This window comes from Dermacentor variabilis, chromosome 1 (assembly GCF_050947875.1).
Source record: "Dermacentor variabilis isolate Ectoservices chromosome 1, ASM5094787v1, whole genome shotgun sequence".
Lineage (NCBI taxonomy): Eukaryota > Metazoa > Arthropoda > Arachnida > Ixodida > Ixodidae > Dermacentor > Dermacentor variabilis.
Window position 1 is genome coordinate 118,506,121 of NC_134568.1, and position 26,519 is coordinate 118,532,639.

At 42.4% G+C, this 26,519-nt stretch overlaps 3 protein-coding genes across 8 annotated transcripts in view; 2 read left to right on the top strand and 1 right to left on the bottom strand.

Annotated features, from left to right (window-relative positions):
- Positions 1-1,286: 1,286 nt before the first annotated feature.
- fax (failed axon connections) lies at positions 1,287-6,338 on the top strand. The gene is made up of 4 exons (XM_075694015.1): positions 1,287-1,700; positions 2,840-3,175; positions 4,434-4,571; positions 4,958-6,338. The coding sequence occupies exons 1-4, from the start codon at positions 1,413-1,415 to the stop codon at positions 5,330-5,332; spliced, it is 1,137 nt and encodes a 378-aa protein (XP_075550130.1). The 5' UTR covers positions 1,287-1,412; the 3' UTR covers positions 5,333-6,338.
- Positions 6,339-9,414: 3,076 nt separating this feature from the next.
- Positions 9,415-11,657, bottom strand: Fbw5 (F-box and WD repeat domain containing 5). Of its 4 annotated transcripts, none has more exons than XM_075693984.1 (2): positions 11,386-11,657; positions 9,415-11,109 (listed from the first exon to the last, which is right to left on the bottom strand). In XM_075693984.1, exon 2 carries the CDS (start codon positions 11,056-11,058, stop codon positions 9,445-9,447), a length of 1,614 nt encoding a protein of 537 aa, XP_075550099.1. In that variant the 5' UTR covers positions 11,059-11,109; positions 11,386-11,657; the 3' UTR covers positions 9,415-9,444. The 4 variants fall into 4 exon arrangements, with proteins under 4 accessions (XP_075550099.1, XP_075550114.1, XP_075550107.1 ...); XM_075693999.1 differs by having other exon boundaries at positions 11,353-11,657; XM_075693992.1 differs by lacking the exon at positions 11,386-11,657 and adding an exon at positions 11,190-11,323.
- Positions 11,658-13,114: 1,457 nt separating this feature from the next.
- Positions 13,115-26,519, top strand: part of mRRF1 (mitochondrial ribosome recycling factor 1) — a 52,914-nt gene continuing 39,509 nt past the window's right edge. For 2 of the 3 annotated variants that reach the window (XM_075694089.1, XM_075694082.1), the window contains exons 1-4: positions 13,115-13,346; positions 13,660-13,847; positions 20,909-21,055; positions 21,954-22,072. In XM_075694089.1, the coding sequence (XP_075550204.1) occupies positions 13,661-13,847; positions 20,909-21,055; positions 21,954-22,072 (453 nt within the window). In that variant the 5' untranslated portion in view covers positions 13,115-13,346; position 13,660. Of the gene's footprint in view, positions 13,347-13,413; positions 13,579-13,659; positions 13,848-20,908; positions 21,056-21,953; positions 22,073-26,519 lie in introns of those variants that run through there. The other variant, XM_075694095.1, reaches the window with a different exon arrangement.

Sequence of the window (26,519 nt, forward strand, 5' to 3'; positions counted from 1 at the left end):
AAATTATTACTCAAATTTTAGTAATTCTTGAATTATGCATTTCGATTTCTCATCTAAATAATGTCCGCCTGTTTGGGCAATCAAGCTCAAGGATTATAATTATGCTATCTGCCACAGATAAGTGTTAACGATTACTTAAAGTCTTCACAGAAACACCCGGTATGCTGTATATATGCATGCTTTGTGCACTGGCTGACTTCAATTCTTCAATTATAACATGTTCACTAAAGTCAATAAATTCCAAGTCAAATGGCAAGACTTTGTTAATTAATTAATAAATTGCAGATTATTGCGCAAATTTGGATGTCCGCCGCAGCTATGAAATATAATTTGTAAAAATCACCATTTTGTCTCGCATTCGATAGTTTTAATAATTTATCACAATCGTCGCGGTACAAAACATACGATACAATTGAGTTCAGTCAGCGAACGCCCCTTCCCCATCTTCTACGCTATTTTCCTGCTCCATTCTGCGCTATTTGGTCGGCAGGACGTGGAACAACAGGCTGGGGTGCCAGTGCACTTTTTTTTTTCAGTGCTTTCTGCACCGTGTCCCATTCACTGATACGTACAATATCTGATAAGCAGCTTATGCGGTCACGCGGCAGTCCACATGAGTTTACCATAAATGCGACTGCGGTAGGAAGAGGTACAATGGTACAACCCTACTGAATGCAGACATTGGTGTACAGTAAGAAAAAAAAAATACATTAGTTTGATGCCTGTATCCCTCGTTCCGGTTTTAACACTACTGGCCTCCCTAGTGCTGCTTCAGTACGTCGAAAGTTATCATACCTGGGCGCATATCAGCAGCCTCTTATTGGAGCGTTATGACGCCTTTAGACCAGCTTGATGATAGTAATGGCATTTATGTGGCCCAGTATAATGGATTTTTTTTTTGTTTTGCTTCAGAGAAAGCATTTCGTGAAATTCACGCTCTGTGCCGTCAGCGGCTAAACTGAATTGTTCACGGTTGTTGTTTCTCGCAGATACACTACGCTTTTGTGGAATTATTGTATGCGACGACATAGAATATGTGGAATACGAGGGTGAGTCAGCGTTTATCGTGCTTCCGAAGCGAAGCAGCGTGACATCATGAGAAGGGACGCCCTTACGCGCCCGTATCAGCGCGCTTTGGATAACGCGTCGGTTTCAGCCGACGACTATTCGAGGAGAGCTGTCAAAAACGGCAGCAGTCTGAAAACGTCACGTCCGCTATCGAACTCATCCATCGCAGTCCGCATGACGTCATGCGTCGAGCCGCGTATAAAGCGCCCCCTCCCAGGCTGCCCTGGCGTTGGCCAATCATCGACCGCCTGTCAGACTGTACGTGAAGCTTGGGTTGCTGCTCTGCGCCATTTTGCGCCGGTCTCCCGTCGTCGCTCTTTCGTTGCCGCGGAGTTCTTCCAGCCATGACGAGCCCCAGCGAGACCGAGAACTCTGCAGGTACCGCACCCCCGGCGAAGGCCGAAAAGCCGGCAGAAACTCCAGTCACACAGGAGACGGCAGCCAGCCCGACGTCCGACGCGACCACGACCGCCGCGTCGGCGCCGGCAAACAAGCCCAGCGTTCACAAGACGGATTACGAAAAAGATGTAGTCTATCTCTACCAGTTCACTCGCTGTCCAACTTTGCCCGGAATCTCGCCTTTCTGTTTGAAAGTTGAGACTTGGCTGCGCATGACACAAGTGAAGTATGAGGTGAGCTGGTCGTCTTCGCAGCGCGCCGTTTGTTTCAAATCTGCCCACTGCCGGGATTGCGTCGGCCGGCTTGGTGTGACGCGGTGTTAGGCTTAAGAGCTGTCAGTGCGTGTTGTCATGGCCGATGCGTGACTCGGAACAGCGTTCGGCGGTCGCCCTCACGCTCGGCGAACGCTGCACGTTGGTCTTGCTTCGTAGTGTTCTTCTACAGCACAAAGCTATTACAGGCGTTTATGGGACAAGCATTGTGCGCGTAAGACCGCCGGTCGTTTGGCGTGCCGCCCCGCCTTTGCAGGTCAATCCGGCTCACCGAAACCGGTCGATGAAAATATCTGCCCAACTCACTATTAGCTGCAAATATTAAAAAGTGAGTTCCGTTGCTGCATTTACATTGACCCTGTGTGAACGTGGGCTAGTTATTTTTTGAAGAGCCGATATGATTGTTGCGTGTCGCCTCTGGCACTTTATCTGCACAATTGATCCGCATAAATATGATTCATCAGCGGTATTTTACGTTTTGCGCCTTAGGCGTTGCTCTGCCCCGTCGTGCGCAACACGTTGCTGTTCTGCTAGCCCCGTATGCGAAGTAACCTCAATATATTCCACAATTCGCCCTCTTCTGCGCGTGACTCATTCGTAGCGTGCCCCCTCGTACTTGGAGTAGCCCGAAACATGCCGTGTCAAACGGTTGCGATATCTATACAAGCTTAACCTCATCTTTGATATGGCCCTTACACATCAACCACATGCTCGGAAGACACAGCTTGGTTCCCGTATTTGTTTTACTGAAAATCTTGACTGATTTCACTTCAGGCACGCATTTTTTCTATTTTTACTCATTGTGGCACACCACCTCAAATGGCACACATGTCGACGGAGTTGCATTACTGCATGCGCTGTTGCTCAGGTGCCCTGCTCTTTTTGCTCTCCTAGCAACATGTGTTGCATTATGCATAGGGTAAACCTGGCCAGACCACCAGGTGAGCCCTCTGCAAATGAATTGCTCTAGACCCCTGGGTCTACTGCAGTATACCCAGGGGTCCTACGCACCAGTTGGCAGATTCACTAGTTTCTCCATGCAGAGTGGCAGCTCAGCAGTGTTTCCTTCACTAACCATCACTTTGTACTTTGCTTTTCAGAATGTGGACCACAAGCTCAAGTTTAAATCAAAGAAAGGTCAACTCCCATTTGTGGAGCTCAACGGCGAGGAGATTGCAGATTCTGACATCATCATCAAGCAGCTGAGTCAATACTTTGGCAAGGATTTGGATGCTGGCCTAACCACCGAGGAGTGCAATGTATCGCATGCCTTCTCATCTATGCTCAACAACCACACAGGCTGGGTGTCTCGCTGCTGGCGTTACCGTCACCCGGGCCAGTTTCTCAAAGCAGCCCAAATGGACGTCAAGCGCATGCTCAACTCGAAGTTGCCCAAAGGCGTCTTGCAGTTCTTTTTCAAGCTTGCTTTCAAAAGCGTGAGTTTGGCGTTTTGAATATAGTAGGCTGTGTTGCTCTGTTCGAGAGGTACCATAATTTTTTAAGATACAGCTTCGTACAGGGGCACTACTGTTTGCACACATGGTGGCATATGCTTTAAATCTTGAGCGTGCTAGCTTCACAGGCAGCCAGTGATGCTTTCACACCGTGCCCTACGATATGAGCTTAAATGAAATTATCAGTATTGTGGACTGAAGCCATTAAACCTAACATAGTGACATGCATATAGGCAGCCACATTCACTTAGTTCAGTTAGAATTGCCTAGAGATATATAATTTGGGTTTATCCTAAACAAGGACTAATTTTTGACTACAAAGCTTCGTTTCCGAGAAACCCGGGCTGTCTTGATGAAGAGCACATTTTAATAATTTGCTGCTGTGATTTTGGGTGTGCGAAAGGCATTTAGCTACCATTTCTTCGAATTCATTTTATTGCAGTCTCTTTTCTTTTTTCACATCTTGCATAACCTGACAATGCATTTTTATGTGGATGTATTGCAAACTTTTCCCATTCACTGTGGCAGCTTTTTGAAGGCTCTATTCCTGTGCATGTTCACCCACCGGTGGGTCACTTGTTATTCTTCTGGTGTGCAGTGACCCACCGGGTAGTTGTGCTCTTTCAAAACTTCCTCCAGATGCAGATAGTGCCTCGGCACATCATACCAAAAGCAACTTTTCGTTTCTGTTGAGTTCTAGCAACGATGTTGCTTGCACACTGCAGTAAAGCTCTGTAGTTACACAGGGAGAATAACTGCCATGACACATGTTGCAGCGCCTGTGTTAATAGTTTAATGTGTCTGGTATTCAAGTAAATGCAAGTGGACTGGCTGTCTTACCAGATGAGCAAAGGCGCACATGAAGAGCCTTCATGGTGCACCCACCTGGTGGTTCAGCGCTCAACCAGACAAATGCCGCTATATGGCAGCAACCAAGTGTATCTTATTTTGCTGCTGGCATAAATGTTTGGCAGCAGCACGATTACGACGCTGCTGGAAATTTACACCTGCAGTGATGTAAAATACACTTACTACTGCAGTATCTCTGCATTTCTCTGGTTGTGCTGTGCCGCCAGGTGGCTACACCGTGCAGACCATTCATGTTTGCGACTTGACTCTTCCAATAAAACGCCCAGTCCTCTTGGTTTTACTGTACTAAAATTATCCGATATTGTGCAGTGCTGTGTGCAGTTGTAGCCTTTCTGGCCTGTTTAATAAATTTCTCCTTGCTCTTGTACAGAATGTGCAGCAGACCATTGGCCATGGCCTGGGCCGTCACACAACAGACGAGATCTTGGAGTTTGGAAAGGAAGACCTCAAACACCTGTCGCAGTATTTGGGCACCAAACAGTTCTTCTTTGGTACAGAGCCCCACTTGGTATGTGTTCTTTCAATTCTGTATTTTGTCTCTCGTCACCAGCAAACTAACTTCTCAATTAATAAGGAGGCAGGTACTTTCACTTTATGGTTCCACAAAGTGAACACACACTGATCAGAAGTTGATGTATGGAAGTCATGTTAAAACCTGCAAAATGTCCTGTTAGCTCCTGCCAATTAAAGCCTTATGACCTGCCTGTAAGCATACATCTTGATAAATTGGCTCTGCGCACTTTGATGACAGCCCTTACATCCTGGCTCAGTGGTTGCAAGTCCTTCTGTCAAGAACCTGCAGCTTCTGTGCTTTAGCATGACTCTGCAATGCCTGTTCATGTTTCAAAAGCTTGCTGCGTGTACTATGCTCACAGCCTTTCCTCTTATGTGCAGCTCGACTGTGTGGCCTTTGCTCACCTGTGCCAGTTTGTGTATGTGCCCTTTGGTGGTCTCCTGGAGTTCATCGAGCAGGAATGTGCCAATCTGCTAGCCTTTGTAGAGCGCATGAAGGAGCGCTATTGGGCTGACTGGGATGAGATCTGCAAGACACTGGAGCTCAACACTCATCTGCCCAAGAAGACACCAGAGGAGGAGCCTAAGAAGGCTGCTGATGAGTCTGCCCCGGCTGCTGATGAAAAAACTCCAGCTGCTGAAGATGCTGTCAAAAAGTCTGAAGCAACTGTTGAGGAGGTCAAGAAGGAAGAGGTCATCAAGAAGGAAGTTGTAGAGGAGGTTGTTACTAAGACCGCCACAGAGGTCAAGGAGTGAGCCATTCGAGCGCTGGAGAAAGGCTTTAGTCATTTTTCCGTTCCAAGGGTGGGGGGGAGGGGGGTAATAGTTCTGTTCTTAATGAGGTCTAAAGAAGGGTCGTTTTCATCTCATTGTGCAGTGAAGCATAGGCGAGCTGTCGCATTTTCATGCTTCTGTGATGGTGGGCCGTTCGTTTTTCAGGGAGTTTGGAAGGGAAGGGAGATCCTGTCGAGTTGATACCATGCGTGGTTTTTAGCATTGTGCACAGAGCTAGAAAGTTATATAAAGGGAGCTCGTTGCACAGGGCATTACGTGTTTTTACAGAGCAAGTCAGGAGGGAAAGGGCCCGCAGTGCATTTGCAATTTTTGTTCCTCTTCTTTTGCATGGGTGGCCAACTTCCGTGCATGTTTTGTTTGGAGGGCTGGTCAGATCGAGGAGCTGAAGACATCTTATACTCATGATCCACTACATACTCAAAGCAATGCATATTATATTATATCAAAGTTGTAAATTTGCTCTCAATGTATTTTTCATCTGTCGTACATTCTTTTGTTAAACATCTATGTACACATGTAACTATATGCTCGTTTCTGTTGTAGAGATCTGTTTTCGTTCCTGCCACTTGAGTTCATCTTGAGGTCTCGATGCGGAATTGCTCAAGGAAATTTAACAGCTGTCTCGCCACCTTTTGCATACGTGCTGTTACTGTATTCATATATAGCATACTGTAGATCTCATGTGAGTGTTTACAGCTAAAGTTTTTACGGCGTTTTTGCTCGGCCATTTGTGTGAACAAATTTTCAGCCTGATCAACCTTCTTTATATGTCCCTTTTACTTCCATTTTTCAACTGTGTCCATGTGTGCATCGTCGCGTTATATTGTACATGCCCGCAGCTTTATACTTTTTTATGGCAGTTTTTGTAATGCCTTTTTACTTTACCTTCCTTCCTTCCCTTCCCGTTTCCCCTTCAATGTGGAACTTTGTAAAAATGAGACAACACAGATTAAAGTTTGTGGATGAATTTCGGGGTCTTTGAAGTGTTACCCTTGGCTTTTTGAATACTTCAGTTTGCAGCAAGGCCTTTGGTTTCATGGTGTTACTTGCTAGAAATTGAAGACCAGTGCACCAATGTTTTTATTACCGTATTTACTCGCCTAATGATCGCATCCCTGTATTTAGTCATCAAAATTCGATTTTTTTTTTCTTTCTTGCGTGAGGATTGCACCCTGAACTTGTCGCAGTGATATGTTGTGTGCAAAGTCTAGCTAATGATGATCACACCTACCATCTGTCAAATGCTACACAAAAGACTCTTGAAGACATACCAAGCGGTCTGCATGCACTCAACATTATTAAGCAGATGCCGCATTTATTCCTTTCATCACTTTCCCCACTTCCATGAAAAAAGGTAACGCGAAACTTTCCTCGGCTTTATTATTTGTAGGCTTCATACTGGTTTTGGTCAACAACACAAAAGGTGCCTTTCGATACTTCTCGTCTGCAAGCATGGGCACGCAACAAATCGCGAGTGGAAACGATAGCGGCCACGTTTACACTGATGCGTTGGAAGTGTACTCTATTCATGCGCCGACACTTGGAACGCATCCAAGATATTCGCTCACCCTTAGTGGAAACATGCTGTATTAGGATAGCAGTGAAGACAAATGCTGCAGTGTCAGCAGCATGCCCGCACGTGTTTGTCACCAGTTGTCATCCCGCAGCAAATGCGGGATGCAAAAAATTTTTTTGCGGGAAATTTAACCCGCATATTGATCGCACCCCTGAATTTGCGTCAATTTTTTTGCCAAAAAAATTCGATGATTATGAGAGTAAATACGGTAAGTACAGAGATATTTGAGCAGTGCTGGTGCATTGTGGTCTGGTATTAAGCTACTGCTGCTGTAGTTCCCAGATCAACACTCGCTGCTTATGCGGTGCTTTTCGCAAAGTGCCTAAGGCACTGCAACAATTCCAGTACTGGCGACTGCCTGCAGCAGTTTCAGCTCCTGCATGGGCCGGTACTAGATTGTTTTCCATTGTGCAACATAGTTTGTTGCACCTATGTGATGCGTCATTCGCGGGATTAAGCGTGGAAATCTTGCCAAATTGGGACCTTGTGCAGTAAAGGTTCGGACTGGTGTTGTAGAAGTCGTGGGGCACTTTGTTCCTGGGTGCTTTTCTCGTCGCTATAAGTTTTTTACGAGTACTGCTCAAAGAGGCACCTGTAACCGGCAAATGGAGGCTGTAGGAGAACCTTGGAGAATGCTGTAGTTGCTGTCCAGGTGAAAGCATTCTGCTGCGCTGCAATACACAAAGCGCAAAACCAGTAGAGCGTAGTCACTACGACTGGAAAAAAAAAAACATTCAAGACCAGAGGTCCAACTTCGTCGATGTCTATAAGAGTGTGGGTGGAGTGAACAGAGTAGGCTAACTCAAATTCATTCCTTCTAGAGGAACTGCTTGAAGCTGAAGAGACTTGTTCTGTATATATGCTCAAGCTCCCAGGAAAAAAAGGAGAAACTTCTGTCATCAGCCTGGTGTCCACTGCAGGTCAAGGGCCTCTCCTAAAGTCCCTTGATATTGATTTTTTTTAAAGCAGAAAATCTAGGGACTTTAGCCTTTTCCAAGTGATCACTTTCCTTTATCTTGCATCCGCCGGCTGCTACAATTCCCACACACTCCAATCTTCTCAACGGCATTTTCCTTCCCGGCAACCAATCTGTTTGTGTAATAGACCACCGGTCATCTGCTCTATGCATTATATGACCGGCCCAACTTCACTTTATCTAATCCCTACTAGAATGCAACTAGGACTGACATCTGTACTTGGCTGCAAAAAGCTAAGAGTTCCAAATAGACCAGAAAGTGGCAGACAAGCTCATAAAGGCAGAATGGGCCATCAAAATGCAATTTAAACACTGGAGCATCTAGTAATGTGGTATCGTTAAAGCATCGGACGTACCTGATTATGTTGGTTACAGTGGCATACATCACATGTCCATCGAACTGTCCCAAAACAATGTCCCTACTGTAAGTGCCAGCATACATGTGATGAACCAGTTTAAAAAGTGCCGAGTTCCTCTTCATGCTCGTTTTCAGTAAAGAGCCTCTCTGTTTATCTCGGTACTAAAGAGGGTAGACCTTTGAATTGCTTTCATTGCGTTCACATGAAGTAATTCAATGTTTATGGTATACGTAAAGGTGTATGAAATTGTCTTTCATGAAAACTAAACCAGATAACCTTTCAACTTTTTCATCTAATTTAGCATACATACTGAGAAGTTGAAATTTTGTTTACATTAATATGTGCATCAGATACCAAAGGGTTAATCAGTACGCCACAACTGCACAAATCTATTGGGCTAGCTTTCAGTTAGTATGCTGTTATGCAAAATTATTTTAAATAGGTGCAACACAGTGGCACTGTGATGCAGTTCTGTTAGCAGGCCTACTCGCAATCTCCCATTCAAAATTAATCCTAAAGGCTGAGGCTGTGCTTATGCAGACGTTTTAGTGTTAACATACTCGGGTATGCATTCAGTAGGCCCATAGGATGAGCATATTTGGTGTCCTGTGGGTCCCGTTGCAACACTAGCCACATTTGATCACTTCCCGTTTTGTATAAGATGCAACAGGAAGTGATCAAACGGCTTCTAGCGTCCACGCGAGGTATCTCTGTCAATAACAGCCAGAATGCTACAATCATACAGCTGGCGCACTGAGAGTGCAGGTACATTGTTCAGATAGTCCATTGTCCCTCTATTTCATTTCCTGCATTAAAGATCACTTGTCAAATGTTCCTTTTTTCTTTTCTTTTTTTAAAAGGAGGGATGAGTACTCTCCAAGTGCAGCACACACTAGTTTTATCTTTGGAGTCTTGGCACACTGTGTATGGCTGAGCGAGTAAAGCATATATGAAAGTGCTTGAGCATTTTTTAAATCGCTGGGGTTTGTTCGCTCTGTTAGTGCCACACAACCAGTAAGCAAATGCAAGTTTCACACTAAAAGGTAGACAAGTGTCCATACCGACTCCTTTAGTACAGATAAGTGTGAACACTGTCAACAAAACACATTAAATCAAATATAGTTCAAATAAGTAGTGAACAGCAACGCACACCATTTATTTTTCAAGCTGTTTCCCACCCCTTTGAAGAAGCACTGGGCCCTGCTCTCGCACCAGGTTTGCTTGATGCACAATCTGAATTTTCCACATGGTCTTTAGGCAGCAGCCCGAGTTCCCGAGCTTTTGCTCGTGACCTCCAGACTTTGAGTGTGAAATCATCACTTGCAGTCACAAGCATCTCTGGCTCCTTGGGATTAAAAGCCACAGCGTTCACAACGTCATCATGGGGAAGCTTGGCCAAGCAAACAGCATAGTGCCGGTCCCACAAGTAGCCCTTCCTGTCTTCAGCACCACTAGCCACATACTTTTCACTCACATCAAGAAAGATGAAAAAGCACTCATCGTTAGGCGTGTATGCACGATGGGAACGCAACAGGTTGCCAACTTCTTCCATGGTGGTCAGGTCTATGACATGGATGTCGATCTCTTGCGCAATAGGAGGTGGTGACAGTGGCTGCTCAATAACATAGTTCTTAGGCCAAGGCCTGCTATTTATATACAGAAATCGATGGTCAGGTGACAGCCCCATGCCAATAATGTGACCATGCAGATCCACAAGATGATCAACGGCGTCGAAAGACTGCTCGACTGGATCAGGTGGCTCGCGTCTTGCTTCCTGCTGCCTGGCAATGCGTTGGAGCAACGAAGGGGGCTCTTTTTCTGGCTCAGCAAACCGGAAAGGTTTGATGCGCTTGAAGCCCACTTGATGTGGTGCATAGGTCAAAGACCCGGTGGTGAAAATGAGCAGTTTTTCACGTGGGTCCAGGGGATCATCAGCATCAGCACTGTCCTCATCTGTGTCATCATCATCTTGTGATGTCCATGGGTCAGATACAGGATTACCACGGACGTGTGGTGGCTCGCAATTGGCAACAAGAATAGTGCGCACTGAGCTGGCATTTGTATTGAAAAATCTGAACAGCTTTTTTACAATGGGCTTCTTTTCAGATTCACTCTCCTGCCAGGCCTTATTCAGCCAAACATCTGAGCAGGATAACATGTGCCCAAGGAAGTGCAACTTCCCTGAGAGGAGGTAGTGGTCAGTATACCACGTCCCAAAGATATCGTAGGGCTTGTTGAAAACTCTGCACTGCAGGATAAAGTCTTCCTTCAGGTTGAAGACTGCGATCTCCCCAGAAGCTGTGTGCGTTCCAAAGTGCACGCCAGACACAAGTAGCAGCGTGTCAGACTCGTTGAACTGCGAGAACTGCGTGTAGTTCCAGCTCAGGTCACGCATATTCCTTGAGTAAATCACTGTCGCCGGGTATGAAGCACTCCAGAGCTTCACATGGCCGTCTTTGGAGCAACTGGCGAAACAGGTGCCGTCGTGCGAGAAGCTCACGTGCAGGACCTGATGGCTGTGCTCAAGCAGTACTTCGGCTTCGACAACGGGCGCTTCATAGTACAAACGGCGATACTCGGACTTCCAGCGGGCGCCCTCCAGAACAGGAATGTTCCGGTCAACTTTCCAGTCCTGTTGGAACTTCCTCCGCCACAGCAACTCATCATCGGCTGCCAGTGACCAAGATGCGCACACGCAGCCGCAACGGCATATGTCTTTCGCCGAAAGATGTGACAAGACGCGCAGGAGCAACGAGTAAGGCAGCGATTCCCACATGTCCAACGTTCAGCAGGAAATTCACGGTGCTCCTTTTACCGCCTGCTTACCCTGCGCAACATAGAAAAGAAACATGAGCGAATGCAGAGCAGTCGATTGTGCACTTTAGCGAACTGTAAACAAGAACATACACGAACATAGCAGAGTGTACAACACAGGCTGAAATAGCTCGTTAATGCCAAAACAGACCAGAACATTACGTTTTGCATAAGATACGCAACGAGAAATGATCAAACGTGGTTTCTAGCATCCGCACGAGGTATCTCTGTCAATTAGAGCTAGAGCGTTTCTAACCGCAGACCCCTCCTCATCACGCAGTTGGCTTACAAAACATGCGTCCATCGAGGTGAAGGTCGCCACTTGCGAGTGTAGGCGCTAGCTCTCAATCTTGCTGCAGTTCTCACATCTCTATCATTCAGTCACTGGTGGCACTTAAACTGGCTTAAACACATATGCCGTAAACACCTTGCGCCAGGACAAAGCCACAACTACACAATCCACTTTCGTATCCCATGCCTCAACGCTTCAGCGTTCGCAGCCATGGAGGAAAACGATGCTCCATGGGAGATTTGCGAGCCAGACCTGCACAGATATCCGGCCTCTATGGGAGCAGCTTGCGCCCACTTTCGTTCAACCGACGGCCGTAGGTGGCGCTTTTATAACCTGTTCGTCTGCTACGCGGTGGGCGGCTGTGCGGCGTTATAATTAGTACGGAAGCTGTTGTGTTGTGAAGAACTGCTTGTCTAGTTGATGATTTTTGCTAACACAGTGACAGTGATGTCACAAGGCTTTGATCGGTCACTTGGCTCCAAAAGTTGACTGCCCGAACCTACAAAATGTCGGAGCGTGAAGTCCGCTGCTCTCTAAAATAGCGTTAAATAGCCGCTCCTATTGCCTTTTTCAAACAGATTATTATAAATCACATTGCTCATAGAGTTCGTAAAGTACACAACAGTTTCATTGTATACGTTGTAAAATTCGTTTCTGCGCTCTTTAGAAACTTGAAGCCACCGAAAATGCTCGACAAGAGAACGATTACCGCTCATTTTACCTCTTAAAAGTTGTCCGTCAATGCGTCGTGAGTTCAAAAAGTGAATTACGCACACATCTTCACTGCGTACGTATCTTATATAAGCACCACCGTTATGCTGTCGCCGTACCACGCAGAAAAGCTAGCTTTACAGTTTGAAAAATGTTCCGAGACACTATAAGGCCTGCAGATCAGCACGTAATAAAGCACTTGGATCGCTTTTGCAAGCTTTCTACTGAGCTAGACATCCAACGACAATAAAAACAAGATATGCTCACCTTTCCTTGAAACAGAATCGATCAACCTATTGCACATCTCGGGCGGAGGACCTACTCGTGAATACTTTTACTATACTTTTACCAGATCATCTGCCTTTCACTACGGCACACAGCAGTAAATCCTGATGTAATCTACGACACTAGGATATCTGTAATCAACTAAAGAAAGCTAGATTATTCTATGAATCTTTTTAAACAATTTTTTCCAGTTTCTTACGGAGGCTAGGAAAGGGAAATTTATGCCGTCGATCTAACATTGCAGCTACCACCCATGCTTGTTGTTTACATTACTTGCACCGCTCCTCCTCTTCTAGTTACACTATTCAAACGCAAAGCATTCGCAAATATGTTTTCTTTTGTATATTTGTGAATTTATTCATTTACCGCCAATACAAGCGCTTTGTGCCTGCCGAAATGGCAAGACAAGCGCTGAACAGATCACAGAAGCAGACGACAGCGAACAGGTTATAACTAGCGCCACTCTGCTCGTACGTTCTTTCCCTAGCGGCAAAAGGGGCGAACTAGACCAGGCGTGCTGGAGGAGGGAGATCTGTGCAGGTCTGGAGTTCAGTAGGTCGTGTTTGCGAGCACATTATATATATATATATATATATATATATATATATATATATATATATATATATATATATATATATATATATATTGTGTGTGTTTTAATTAAATATTACATTTTAGCGCGCACGTTCGCGAGTGCCGCGCGAGATGGCGTCGTCTTCGTAACGGTTATTTTTGGGCAACCTTAGTTTCAAAATTACTGTCAGGTTTTTCGACATCATACGTACAATTATGTTGCAGCTTTTGTAGTTTTTCTCGTTACTTAATCAATGGAAGGTCGATCGCTTCACTGCTTGTATAACGCGTATTCGTGTGACAACAACAGAGTGGCGGGGGCGGCGGTGTCGTTCGCTCTTTATTATATGGTTTAACTTCGTGAGACCCAAGAGCACGTGCGTAAACATGTGCGTAAATGCTTACTTTCGGGTGGTTTTTTGGCGCTTTTGTGCGCTGGTGCTTGCAGTTACATTATAAATTTTATCCGAAGCCTTGCTACCTAAAAGAGATGAGATAGCTTGCTACATTTTTTAAATATATAAATATATGTGCGAGTGGTGAGAGGAAATAAAAGTCGCCGAAACTGCCTCTCCAAATCAGCTTTACTTTGTGTGGAGGGTGTACGAATAACGAATCTCTGTAAGGAAGTAAATTGAAAACAAAACCGGTTGAAGCATGATTGACCCGATTTTTGTTCTCTGTTATTGTTTATCATTGCAGCATGGCATTGCGGTACCAACTGCAACTTATGGGCAGGCTTCGCAGTGTTTTGCCAGCATGCGGTGCCCTTGTGACAACGCTGAGTCAACCAGTACACCACCAGCCCGTGCTGCATAATGCACAAAGGCAACCGCTTATTATCAGCTACTGCTGTTATGCGAAAGGAGCAAATCGACCCAAGCACTCTGGTACATTGAACTCTGCTTGCTTGTCCGCATGCACAGCGTATCACATTTAGTGTTCATGCTACACTCAAAATACTAAAAAAGAAACTCCTTGAATTTTGAGAAACGTGCAGTCAGTCATGAAGCTCGGTGCCTTACATGAAAATCCTGATATGTACTACCATGAGTATAACACATGCAAACAGGTCTGATGGGTTTGTTGCAATTAACGTTTCTTGGAAGCAAATCTAGAATTTTCTCATAAGCCAAGTTTGTGGCTGTGATTGTGAGGGACCTACTTTAAAAGCCCCTGTAAGCGTAGAAAAAAAAAATTTTTTTGATAAGTTGATTCTTGGACGGATGTTAACGTGTTACCTTGGTGGCTTTTCTCAGCCGACCGCACAAGGTTTAGTTCATATGAGCCACAGTTCTGAACTTGAGGATATGAATAAGTCCAGTGGCTTATTTGATTATTCTCGCTCTACTTTCGGCCCTCATAGTTGTGTGATAGCCACATGCCTTCCTTTTCCCCGTCCCTATAGTATGCTGAGTAGCTGGCCAAGTTTTGACAGATTCGGGCTTTCTGCTGTTCCCTACAATTAAACATTATCTCTATAAACTTTAGGACGTAATTTTGCCCCATAAGTGATCACAATAGTCGTATGGTTCATTACTCTAATTTTGTATGCATGATGCTTTCCCGTGAAGAATGCATTAGACATGTTTAGTGCTCTTGACGGGAAAGTAGCCGGCACACATTGTTAGAGAAATAAGATGCTCTCACAATGGACAAGTATTGTTTTGGGATAAAATTTTACCGTAAGGGTGCAACACTTTTACAGTGTACATTGATGGAAGCTTCCAAGGAAGCCGTAGATAGTGTTTTTGCTATGCATCATTGTGGAAATCCACAATTCATGTTCTATATGTATTCTTTCATAGAGCATCATTTCTTGTGAGCATTTTAAAAATTTATTTATATATATTATTATTTTTTTTTTTGCACTAAATTGAATACAGATTTAGGGGTTTAGGATAAATATTAGTTTTTTTTCCCCATGCCTATTGAAGCACAGACTGACATTGCATTTAATATGAATAAGTGAGGCTAATAAGCACACATAAAAACTTTGATATGAAACAGTTTTGCTCCTATAAGTTGAAATTATCAGATATTAAATTTAAAAGATGAGCTGAGGATGGCGAAAAAATTAAGACAGATTTTGATATATAGGACTTAATGTTGACTTGTACAACACTTAGGAAAATCACATTTAAGTGTGCATATAAGGCTGTTGCAGATTAAAACTTTTTGTAGGGCCGTTAGTAGAAATGGCTGTAAATTGTACATGCTCTTAGTATACATACGCAGCTTCAAGCTGTGTACTTAATGTCACTGATGAATATACGGTGATGCTTTAATGAAGTGAAGCAAGAAAGAGACGAAACTTGTTTAAAGAAAGGCAGAGCGGTCAGTATAAAGTGATGCTTTAATGAAGTGAAGCAAGAAAGAGACGAAACTTGTTTAAAGAAAGGCAGAGCGGTCAGTATAAAATTTCCAGGACACTACAGCACAATCCATGGAAAGGCCAGTTTGACAGTTGTAGGTATAATGCCACTCTCCCACAAGCTCTGCAGGAGTGGCGTGGAAACATATGTAACACAGAAAGGCATGTACACAGCACACAAAAACATGCAAGAATTATGTTACAAACTTGGAACACCACAATCCCAGAATGAGTTGGGGGTTTTCAATAATGAAACACCCGCTCGAATTTTTGAAGATAGCTATTTTTGCATAGTTTTTGATGGTTAATGTAGTGGAATAAACAGTATTTTGTTTAAAGCCGAGTCACAGTAATTGCTACAGTATTTCATGGTTTGTGTTTAAGGGTTCGTGCTTAATAAATTTTAGACTAGGCCAAGCTGCAGAACTCGCCTTCTTGTCAACAATGAGCAATGCCGAAACTAACAGTAAAAGCAACAGGTGTACTACGCTACATAACTATTTGTACACTACAGATATCTATAGTCGGTGACAACCGAACAATTACAAACCAGCTCCACCCACAAAAATGCAGCATCTCTGAAAGAGAGCTGAGCCAGCTAGAGACCGCTTACAGCTTAACGCTTTCATTAATGCCATAAATGTTCTTGTTTTTGGTGCTTTTATGTTTTCACATTTTATTTCAAGACATAGTAGTTGCAACCTATACTGAGATACTGAAAATTGTAGACTGATCACTGGTGTCCTGAATGGATGTATAGCAGTATAGTTTGCTCAGGGAATTCTTGTATGAAACTTCGAAGAAGCACCTCTAAGAACATAAATGAAAGTAATAATTAGCTATTTTTAGTATAAGCACTGAGAGTAAAAGAAATCTGAAATATACAGAATATGCACCTGGTTCCTAGTTGCCAGCTTTTGTAAGTCAGATCACGCAATACAGTTAGGAATATTTGTTGGCATCATTACTAGCAATAGTGGGAAAGCAGTAGCTCTGCGTATGTCACAACGGGTAGGTTCCTATTATGCAGGGAGCATTGGTTTTTACTCCTTGCAGCAGGCAGTTGGTTTGTTCTTTACTGCATTATTTAGGCTCATGAAGCAATGGTTGTTAGGTCATGGAGCATGCAGTAGCTTCCTCATAAGTGATTATTTATTCAATCAGCTTTTCTTTGTAAGCGAGGTGGTCTAGTGTGCATTCAGCTAGCACTGGAGCCTCCACATGCTTTGTTCACTTCTTGTACAGTGCTGTACAGTAATGTGGAGTGTTGCACATTACTGTGCAGCAATGAACAAGGCACTTGCACAAATGGTGTTCAAAATGTAATAGATTAGACAACTAGTCAAGCTTCGGTCTAAGGTCGGTCTGAAATTGATTGCAAGCTCGTGTAAGTGAAAACCCGCATGACGAGAAGGATTGCTTGTAATTGTACATACACTGTTGATGTGCTGATGGATAAAAGCAACTCACTGTGGGGAAAATAAAGCTGCGCTTGATATTAGTCGAACACAATTATCAAAATAACACGCACTCATGAGCGTGCACCATTGTTTGAGACATCGTTAAAACAGCCTATATGTTGGATTAGAATATCAACAACCCGAGAGAAGTTTCTGTGTCCTCACTGCTGCTCTCATTTAAAAATTATGTTGCTGAGTTGACCAAAGCACAAATTTTGCATCTGATACCCTCAGTCGAAGTTTTATTTTTACAGACTTCCCAATCTGCCAAAAATGGTCAAATCTGCCAAATAGTTTGGTCGTCATTTCAGACGCTGCATGATGTTGCTGGTAGAAGAATTCCAAAGGAAATGTTTAACAATGCGTAGAAAAACTGTCGATCAAATTGATTGATTTCTGTAGGTGCAGTAATGAAAGAGTAAATGCTGGGCTAAGTGGGAAATGAAAGCTTGTTGGTTCAAGCTCAAATATTATCTTTGGTTGAGCCGTGATATCAGGATCAACCATAAAATTTGCCCTAGACATTTATGTTTCATTCAGAAACCTGCCACACAGACAGTTCTGTATGAAAAAAGAAACACTGTTTTAAACACGCATTATTGCTTGGCATCAGGGAAATAAACAAATATTATTGGTTGTATATAATTTGTTTACAATTGTGAGTGGACTCCTGCTGGCTTGGCTTCTTCCAGAGGGGAAAGATAGGTATGCTGCATTTTCCCACGTGGAGCTTGCTTGTAATTTTTATGTTGTTGCTGACTATAGAAGCAATTTTTGAGTCTATTCCTGATGTAAATATTTGCTTGAGGAGTGGGGAGCATCGTGAAAAGTGATTGTGTCAGAATAATGTACAGGTGTGGTTCTGAAATGAGAGCAACTACTTTCTTTTGTAAATGTTAGGGCTATGAGCAGGGGCTCCGGAGGTGTATTTTGATTGTGGAGGCAGGAACCAGGACTAATGTCACTGACACAAACTTTTCTCCTTTTTTTTTGGTATTATGAAACCAAGGCTTAATGTACTATACTTGAGGGGGGTTGGCCCTCAAGGCTGGGTGGGGCAGTGCCACCCCCCCCTGCAATGTAACTTATGGAGCTTCCCCCCTCCCCCCAGTTCTAAAGCCCTTGGCTATAAGTGATGAATTGCAACTTCCAAAATGGGCCTGGCTGCATTCTGTGTTAGTGTAGATTTCTTATGGTGGGGGGGCAGCCCTGATGTACTTCTGCAAGGGTTTACTGCCTGTGTGCTTCAAATTTGCTTTTCAGCCATTCAGGCTTCAATGCTCATAGTTCTAAAGTTAATAAAAATGCATTTGATATTCCTGAATATTAGAATAGTGATTTGTTATTAGAAAAAGTTGTATATTTGTGTGCTCCTATACAGAGCGCATTGAACTTGTCTTAGGTGCTCAAGCAAGGCTCTGCAGAGCAGTAAAAGCAAAACCTGGTAGCAGCTGCTGCGCTCCAGGTACATTTACCGGTACTGTGGTACTGTGTGGCTGACCTTGCATACTGGCATTGTCTCTCACATTAGGCAGCACAGTGTAATATTTATTAGTTCCCCAGCAAAGCGTTTCAGTGCCCTAGATAAAGCTGATGGGCTCGGCAGATCTACAGATAGCTTGTAGTAGCCAGTTAAAATGCAGGTTCACTTAAAATGCTCTGGCATTTGTTTTTCTTGCTCAGGACAGTTTTTGCACGCTTGAATTAAGTTCTTTGTCCACAATAACAAATTATGTGCCTCCTAGAATTGCTGAAGAAAAAAGTAGGCCCATGCTAAATATTGTAATGTTTGATGTGTCACTTCTGCAATTGGAGTCCAGTGTACCAATTTAGGATAAAGAAAATAGTTTCATGCCATTGAACTTTCTTTGCTTTTTTTTATTACTAGAGTGTCCTTGGTCAACCTGTGATGTGGGTTAGATTGCTTACAGTATGACTTCAGTTCCTCTTACTATCATTATCATTGTAGTTGTAATCATATTGATGTCTGACAAGTTGTGTGGTGGGCAGAGTTCATTTTGTACCTGAATGTTCAGCACATAGCAAAATAGTGTTCCTTTTGTCTTGCTTTGTGGCTTGAAGCTTAAATTGCATTGGCCATTATGAATTTATTTATGTCTTGTCTTGCTAGTTGGTAGTGGAGGGGAGGCTGTCAAGAATCCATCATTTGTGAAGCACTGCATAATAACGAAAGACACAGAGCACGTGTTCTGTATATTCACTTCTGTGTTGTTTTGTATTTTTGTGGCATTTCGTAAGTAATGACTTAGATGCTTGCATCCTCACTAATACATTAAACAATTCTGGCAAAGCCCATCTCACAATGACTGTTGACGTTAATGCAATTAGCATTCAAGCATTGTAGCAGCAGACTGTATTGTTGAAGACACCTTTAATTACAATCTGTAGTGGTCATTTTGAGATTTGCATTGCTTTGTTTTTGTTACTGATTGTATGGATCCCATGCATCAGTAGAAATAAATGTTAAGCGAAGCTTCCTTTGATGTTTCTGCAAATGTTAAATGCACATGGTATGTAAAACAAAATGCTAATGACGAAAATGTTTGTACAAAATTACACAACTGGAATTACTTTTACGCACTTTTGTGTAGCCGACTTTTTTAATCTTCTGTTGCTGACTTCACTTCTCTGTAGCTCAAAGCTACTTGCTCAGTACATGCTCAAGCAGGACAAGAGTCGAGAAGGACTAACCTCGCTCAGCGCACACTCAAGTTCCAGTTTGTTTAGTTCAGTTCTTTTTGCACACTTGGCCACTTCTGTTGCAGACTTCTTCACGTCTTGCCTGTAGCCCTGCTTATCTTTCAGGTGCACACCCATTCTCTGGCTTTGGCCAAAAAAGGCCGTACACCCAGTGGCTCAAGTTTTCTATTGGGACACATATTCAGTGGCACATACGCAGTTCCACTGAATGCTCTTGTCCTGCTTGTCTGGGTGCACCTCTGTTCCGGGGGCCAAGTATGGGCGCATGCAGTGACCCAAGTTGTCATGCAGTAGTGGTTAAATAGCAGCTAGCCAAGGTGGGGTTAGTACTCTCTGCATGCTAATCGCATTAAGAAATGAAATTGTGCTGTTTAACATCCCAGAACAAGATAAGGACTGTGGAAGGTGCTGTAATAGATTATCTGGATTAATTTTGACCACCTCAGGTTTCAGTCATTGTCACAGTAAGAGTAGTCCTGAATAAATTGAATAAATTTATTCAGGACTACTGGACTATTCAGGAGTAGAAAAACAACTGTATTTTTCTACATAGTGGTATTGAAGCTATACAAAAGGATATACAAAAGGACATACTCAAACACTCTGATCACCTAATCATGCTATCCCACTTCAGCATTTGCCTGGCACACGAGCAGTACACTCGTGGCGTGTTTACGCATTTTCCCTTCATCAGAATGTGGTAGCAGCAGCTGGGAATTGAACCCATGACATTGTGTTCAGCAGCAGAATGCTGTAGCCACTGTGATGAGTTCAATTATATGTTGCCCCAGTGCACTAGAACATGTGGGAATTTTAGCTTCTTATTTTATCTTTTCTTCTTTGAGCATTATATTTATTTCACAGTTTTAACCCGACAAAGCCATATTGGCTTGTCATTACCCATTTCATGTCTTATAGCCTTGTTGAAATTACTGTATACAATGTTGAAAGATACTTAGCCACATGCTGGTATGTTTAGGAAGCACTTGACAGCTCATTCTATGTTTTCAGCATTGAAAAGATGTGTACAACATGTGCAAACATGATGGATTCTTGTCCTATAAGTTTCTGACCATCATGTATTGTGTTGAAAGATAGAATAAGCTACACAGGTGCACTTTTAACATGTGAATCACTGTGAAGTAATTTTCACCAAGTATAGCACTAATAGCATTATAAAGAACCTGCTGTACAAAGCACAACTTTTCTAATCGCTGTTAAATTGAGATTCCTCTAATGGGCCAAATTATAACTTCAGTAATTAGGTGAAGACTCGTGCATAAAAGAAAATAACCTGTTTTTTTGAACAGATAAAAGGTGATCAAGTTAGATTGAAAAACCACACTTTTCTACGAGCTAAGCTGTAGATTATGTATTATGTTTGCTTTGTTTTCAGCAAAGGAAACCAAGCCTAAAATTACACTTAACGATGATGAACTTGCGGAAGTGGTCCGTATTCAGAATTTTCGATCAGAATTGCAAAAGGTGGTGCATCGATTGCAGGAAAGCTTCATCAAACATCTTAGTTTGAACTCTGCTGCAGGTAAGCTGTTTGCATGTTCTTTATTTTGGTCATGGCAGTACTGTAATTGGCTTTATAAAATGAAATACGGCTAAAATGCCATTTTCCCACTTGTGCCTTAGCCCAATCTTCGGTGCTTTTCTTGGCAGCTGTCCAAGCTTCACTGGGCAGCTTAGGTGCCTCTGGCTGGGACCTCCCGATGATATTGAATTATATGACACGAGAGTTACCTAAAATCTCTCGCACTAGTGGCAAGCTCCGCCGTTATTCCTGAAGGTACCTGCATGATACCTAAGCAGTGAAAAAGGGGCAAGCTAGATGTCGGATGCTACTTTTTTTCTTTGTAGTCGAATTTATGACTTTCATATGTTCTAGGTTGAATATGCTAAGTTTCCGTAACTGTCTTCGATTATTAAAAATGAAGGATTCCATATCAAATATTTTTTGCCAACCAAGCTTCACAGCTGTTGCAGACATTGGAATTGTTCTGATAAGTGTCATTAGGAATAATTAAAAATTGCACAGATTAACTTAAAATTAGTTCGTTCAATGGAGGTATTGTAATTGCAGAATTGAAGTCACCCAGTACTTGAAGCACAATATTTTGCTGGAAACTTTAGTCTTAACACCAGTTTTTACAAGTGCGGAGTTGTTTTGATACTCCATTTAGAATGAAATTGTGCCTTCAGCTTGGTTACATATTTCATTCTCTAGTGGATGTTTGTTTGCTTTGTTTTCTTAGTGTCTGATATCTATAGCTAGTGTTATATCTACATAAGTGTGTTTTTATTCAGTTTATTTCATTTTGTAACTTATAGAAGCCATATGCTGTATGCAGTGTTGTGTTTGCCGTGTTGTGACGCTGTATGTGTGTTGTACTTCTGCAGTTGACTAGCTGTCTCTTCTTACCAATGTGCAGGAAGCATTGACACAATACCAGTGCATGTTGATGGACAGGAGTATAGCCTGGCAGAGGTGGCCCAAATAGCCAAAAAGAATCCCCAGCTTATTGTGCTTCATATGGCAAGTTTCCCTGATGTAAGTTCTTTGTACAAGGTTCCTTGAAGTGATGATTGCATCTAGGACTGGCTTTTGGTTCTGAGGTTTTCTATATGAGACAGTGTTTCTAATTCCTGTGTTTATTTTCCAATAATAATATAACCACAGTGAATAAATGGACAACTGAATGTGATCAGCTGATACATTTCACTAGGCTATTCTCAGATCATGGCACTCAAACCATGTCAGTGTTTATTTGAATGTGTATCAGAAGAAAGGCTTAGTTGTTAGCCCAACACTGTGCCATGTAATCTTCTTGTCTCCTTGGCCAGTATAATGCAAGGATTCCTGGGCTTCATTCTATTCCTTTCTTACGATTCACTGTTCATGATCAGCCAATCCCGTGATAACACTGACTGAGCGCTGCTCGGACCTCTGATGAAGCGCGAAAAATAATAGCATTGGAATAGAATCATTACATTATCCTGTTATTTGTTCCTAGCGTTACTTGAGTATATTGTGGTCAATTGTTAGTATGCTCACTGGCTGAGTTCATCAGTTAATCATGCACACAACTTTGTTTCTTCAGATTGTAAGCATGCCTCGTAAGATTTGCATATAATCAACCACTTTAATTATTGAACATTTTTGTGGGAACCAGGCATATAAATGTGTTTATGCTTTGGTAATATGGAAACGTGCAGTTTGGGATATAGACAGGTGAAAAATTTGCAAAGCCCATAGTGGCCTATGCATTTTTATCATTAATATAGAGAGCATTGGCATGAAAAAGACCTTCACAGCCCTGAGCAGTCATTCTTCTGCCACTTGAACACATATGATGCTTGTAATATCACTAATTATTGCAGCACGTAATCTCTAACTGTGAGTTGTGTGATTGCAATATTGTGTGTTGCGAAAATGAATTGCAAGAAAAGTCATGTGAGAACTAGGATGTCAAAGTTGCTGTTCATATGAAGTTGGGTTGCCAATGTTTGAGGTTGAAATGGGCCATAATGGTTATGAACATTGGTTTAAAACAAGAGGGTATTCTCTTGATAGAACATGTCAGATGCAAAGGATCGACAGGTGCAGAGTATAGGCAGTGTACAGAATGTAATGCAGCTAAATGGCAGGCACAAACGCAGATTAGTACAGGCATGAAGTAGAAAACCTAAACATACAAACAGTAGAATGTAAGTGACACCTCTGTCGTTAAAAATTGAATTAGTGTGAATCCTGTAATCACGCTTTTCTCGGCTTGCTGTGCATTTTAAGCTGCACTGCAGGTAATGACACCTAGAGAAGTGCACGTAGATATTGTGAGACTGTCAACTTTTATGCACAGTGAAGTGCACGGCAAGGAGCCCCTGTTGCAATTATATTTTTTTTCATTAATATTTTCTTGTTTTTAATCAGGATTCAGTATTATGTACAACTTCCTTTATAGAAGCATCTGTTGGGAACCAAAGTGTCCATATTAACAAGACATTGCTGTATATTGATGTTGCTAACAAACTGCTGTAATGCACATTTTGTGTTAGCTGTTGTTTTGTTTAAAAGTACACTCATCATCATCACTATCATCATCAGCCTATTTCATATCCACTGCAGGACGAAGGCCTCTCCCTGCAATCTCCAATTACCCCTGTCCTGCGCCTACCGATTCCAACTAGCACCCACAAATTTCCTAATTTCGTCGCACCACCTAGTCTTCCGCCATCCTCTACTGCGCTTCCCTTCTCTTGGTACCCATTGCGTAACCCTAATGGTCCAAATGTTATCTAACCGGCACATTGCATGACCTGTCCAGTTCCATTTTTTCCTCTTAATGTTAATTAGAATATCGTCTATACCCGTTTGCTCTCTGATCCAAACCGCTCTTATTCTGTCTCTTAAAGTTATGCCTAGCATTCTTCATTCCATTGCTCTCTGCGCGGTCCTTAACTTGTTCTCAAGCTTCTTTGTCAGTCTCCAAGTCTCTGCCCCATATGTCAGCACTGGTAAAATGCACTGATTGTATACCTTCCTTGTCAATGATAACGGTAAGCTTCCAGTCAGGAGCTCACGATGTCTGCCGTAGGCAATCCAACCCATTTTTATTCTTCTGTAAATTTCCTTCTCATGGTAAGGGTTCCCTGTGATTAGTTTACCTAGGTAAACATACTCCATCACAGACTTTAGAGGCTGGCTTGCGATCCTGAACTCTTGTTCCCTTGCCCAGTTATTTATCATTATATTTGTCTTCTGCATATTAATCTTCAACCCCACTCTTACGCTCTCCCTGTTAAGGTCCTCAATCATTTGTTGTAACTCGTCCACAGTGTTGCTGAATAGAACAATGTCATCGGCAAACGGAAGGTTGCTGAGGTATTTTTCATCGATGCTTGCTCTTAAGCCTTCCCAGTTTAATAGCTTGAATACTTCTTCCAAACACGTAGTGAATAGCATTGGAGAGATTGTGTCTCCCCGTCTGACCCCTTTCTTTATAGGTGTCTTCCTGCTTTTCTTGTGTAGAATTAAGGTGGCTGTGGAATCTCTGTAGATATTTTCCAGGGTATTTGCGTAAGCGGTCTGTACTCCTTGATTATGCAATGTCTCGATGACTGCTGGTATCTCTACTGAATCAAATGCTTTTTTGTAATCTATGAAAGCCATATAGAGAGGCTTTGTACTCTGCAGATTTCTTGATAACCTGATTAATGACATGGATGTGATCCATTTTAGTGTATCCCTTCCTGAAGCCAGCCTGTTCCCTTGGTTGACTAAAGTCCAGTGTTGCCCTTATTCTATTGGAGATTATTTTGGTAAATATTTTATATAATACTGGGAGTAAGCTAATGGGCCTATAATTTTTCAATTCTTTAACGTCTCCCTTTTTGTGGATTAGTATAATGTTTGCATTCTTCCAGTTTTCTGGGACCCTTGCAGTCGATGGACACTTTGTATGAAGAGCCGCCAGTTTTCCAAGCATTATGTCTCTTCCATCTTTGATTAAATCAACTGTTATTCCATCTTCTCCTGCCTCTCTTCCTCGTTTCATGTCTTGCAACGCCCTTCCGACTTCATCTCTAGTTATAGGAGTAGTTTCTGTATCCTGTTCATTATTGTTTCGAATAGAGTACTACTGAGTCCTCTGGGTACTGTACAGGTCAGTATAGAATTCTTCCTCTGCTTTTATTATACCTTCGAGATTGCTGATGATATTACTCTGCTTTTCTTTCAGTGCATGCATCTTGGTTTGTCCTATGCCACGTTTCCTTCTCACTGATTTCAGGCTGCGTAAACTAGGCTGTTGTTAAAATAAACTAAGTTATGATTTCATGGCAGTGCAAAATCATGAAAGGTACAAGAAGGAATGACACTTATGAGGATTCCTTTCTAAGTTTTCGATTTCTTTGCTCCACATTAAAATGTTAAATGTAAAACATGTTGCATAATTTGCAATCTGAACTCAATTACTATGAACACTTGGGAGTGCTGATCATTGCCGGAAAAGTGCAATAACTTCCCACGCATACAGGATAAAGAAACTTAGTGAACATGAACAGTTTTGTGTCTTAGATGAGCTCATAGTTCCATGTGGCTATTGAATTCTGCTGTTCTTTGCATTGGAGGCACCAAGTGATTGTGAGAAAGAGCCAAGGAAAGTGTAGCAGATATCAAAAGAAAGCAAAAATAAAGGCATGAACATTTGAAAAAGAAATGTAGAGAGAAAAACACTGAGGAAAATACTGAGTTGCACCTGATGGAATGCACTGAATATGCTGTTTGAGACCTGACCTGACAAGACGTGTGGCACTGCTGATGCTGATTTGAAGTGACCATTTGTGAACTTTTTTTAGTTGGCAGGCACTCTGGCAGAATTTATTTCAAGCCAAAAAAAAAAAAAAAATCTTGTTCACCGATGCTACTTTCACATCTATATTGTCACATCGCAATGATGGTGAAGAATGAAACACAGCCGAATGTATGAGTTAAGAATCTAACTCTATATTGGGCAAAGATGTGCCCAGAAAAACAAGCAACACTGAAAAGCAGAACGATAGCGGTGAGCACAGTCTTCGATTGTCAAAATCCAACTCATGGGCTATTTATACATGTTGTGCAGTACATTCTAGAGCAATTACTGGTGCTAGTATACGCTCAAGAGTTTACAGCACTATGTGCATCACGCACGCAATTTGATTATACAAGTCTCTTTTGCTAAAGAATTTGCGACAACATTAAAGAAATTTTGGATAGAGTGGGTGCATCTTGTGCTGTGTGATTATCACTGTGTGATTCACAGTGATAATCCAGTGAAGAACATTCCCCGGCAAAAAGTAAAACAGTGTATGCATGATAGTGCCTTTTCTTAAAAAGCATTGTCCCAATGTTGCAAAGAGCACATGAAAGCAAGAAAAGAAGTGCTAACTATAAAAGTAAAATAACAATACAAGTACGGATTAAAGTTTCGCAGTTTCTTAGTGTGCATAGAATAGCT

Bases quoted from the DNA above. Each gene is read 5' to 3' on its own strand.
- fax (XM_075694015.1), top strand. From the start codon at position 1,413: ATGACGAGCCCCAGCGAGACCGAGAACTCTGCAGGTACCGCACCCCCG. The intron at 1,701-2,839 runs GTGAGCTGGTCG...TTTGCTTTTCAG, and splicing joins TGACACAAGTGAAGTATGAG to AATGTGGACCACAAGCTCAA. The intron at 3,176-4,433 runs GTGAGTTTGGCG...GCTCTTGTACAG, and splicing joins TCAAGCTTGCTTTCAAAAGC to AATGTGCAGCAGACCATTGG.
- Fbw5 (XM_075693984.1), bottom strand. From the start codon at position 11,058: ATGTGGGAATCGCTGCCTTACTCGTTGCTCCTGCGCGTCTTGTCACAT.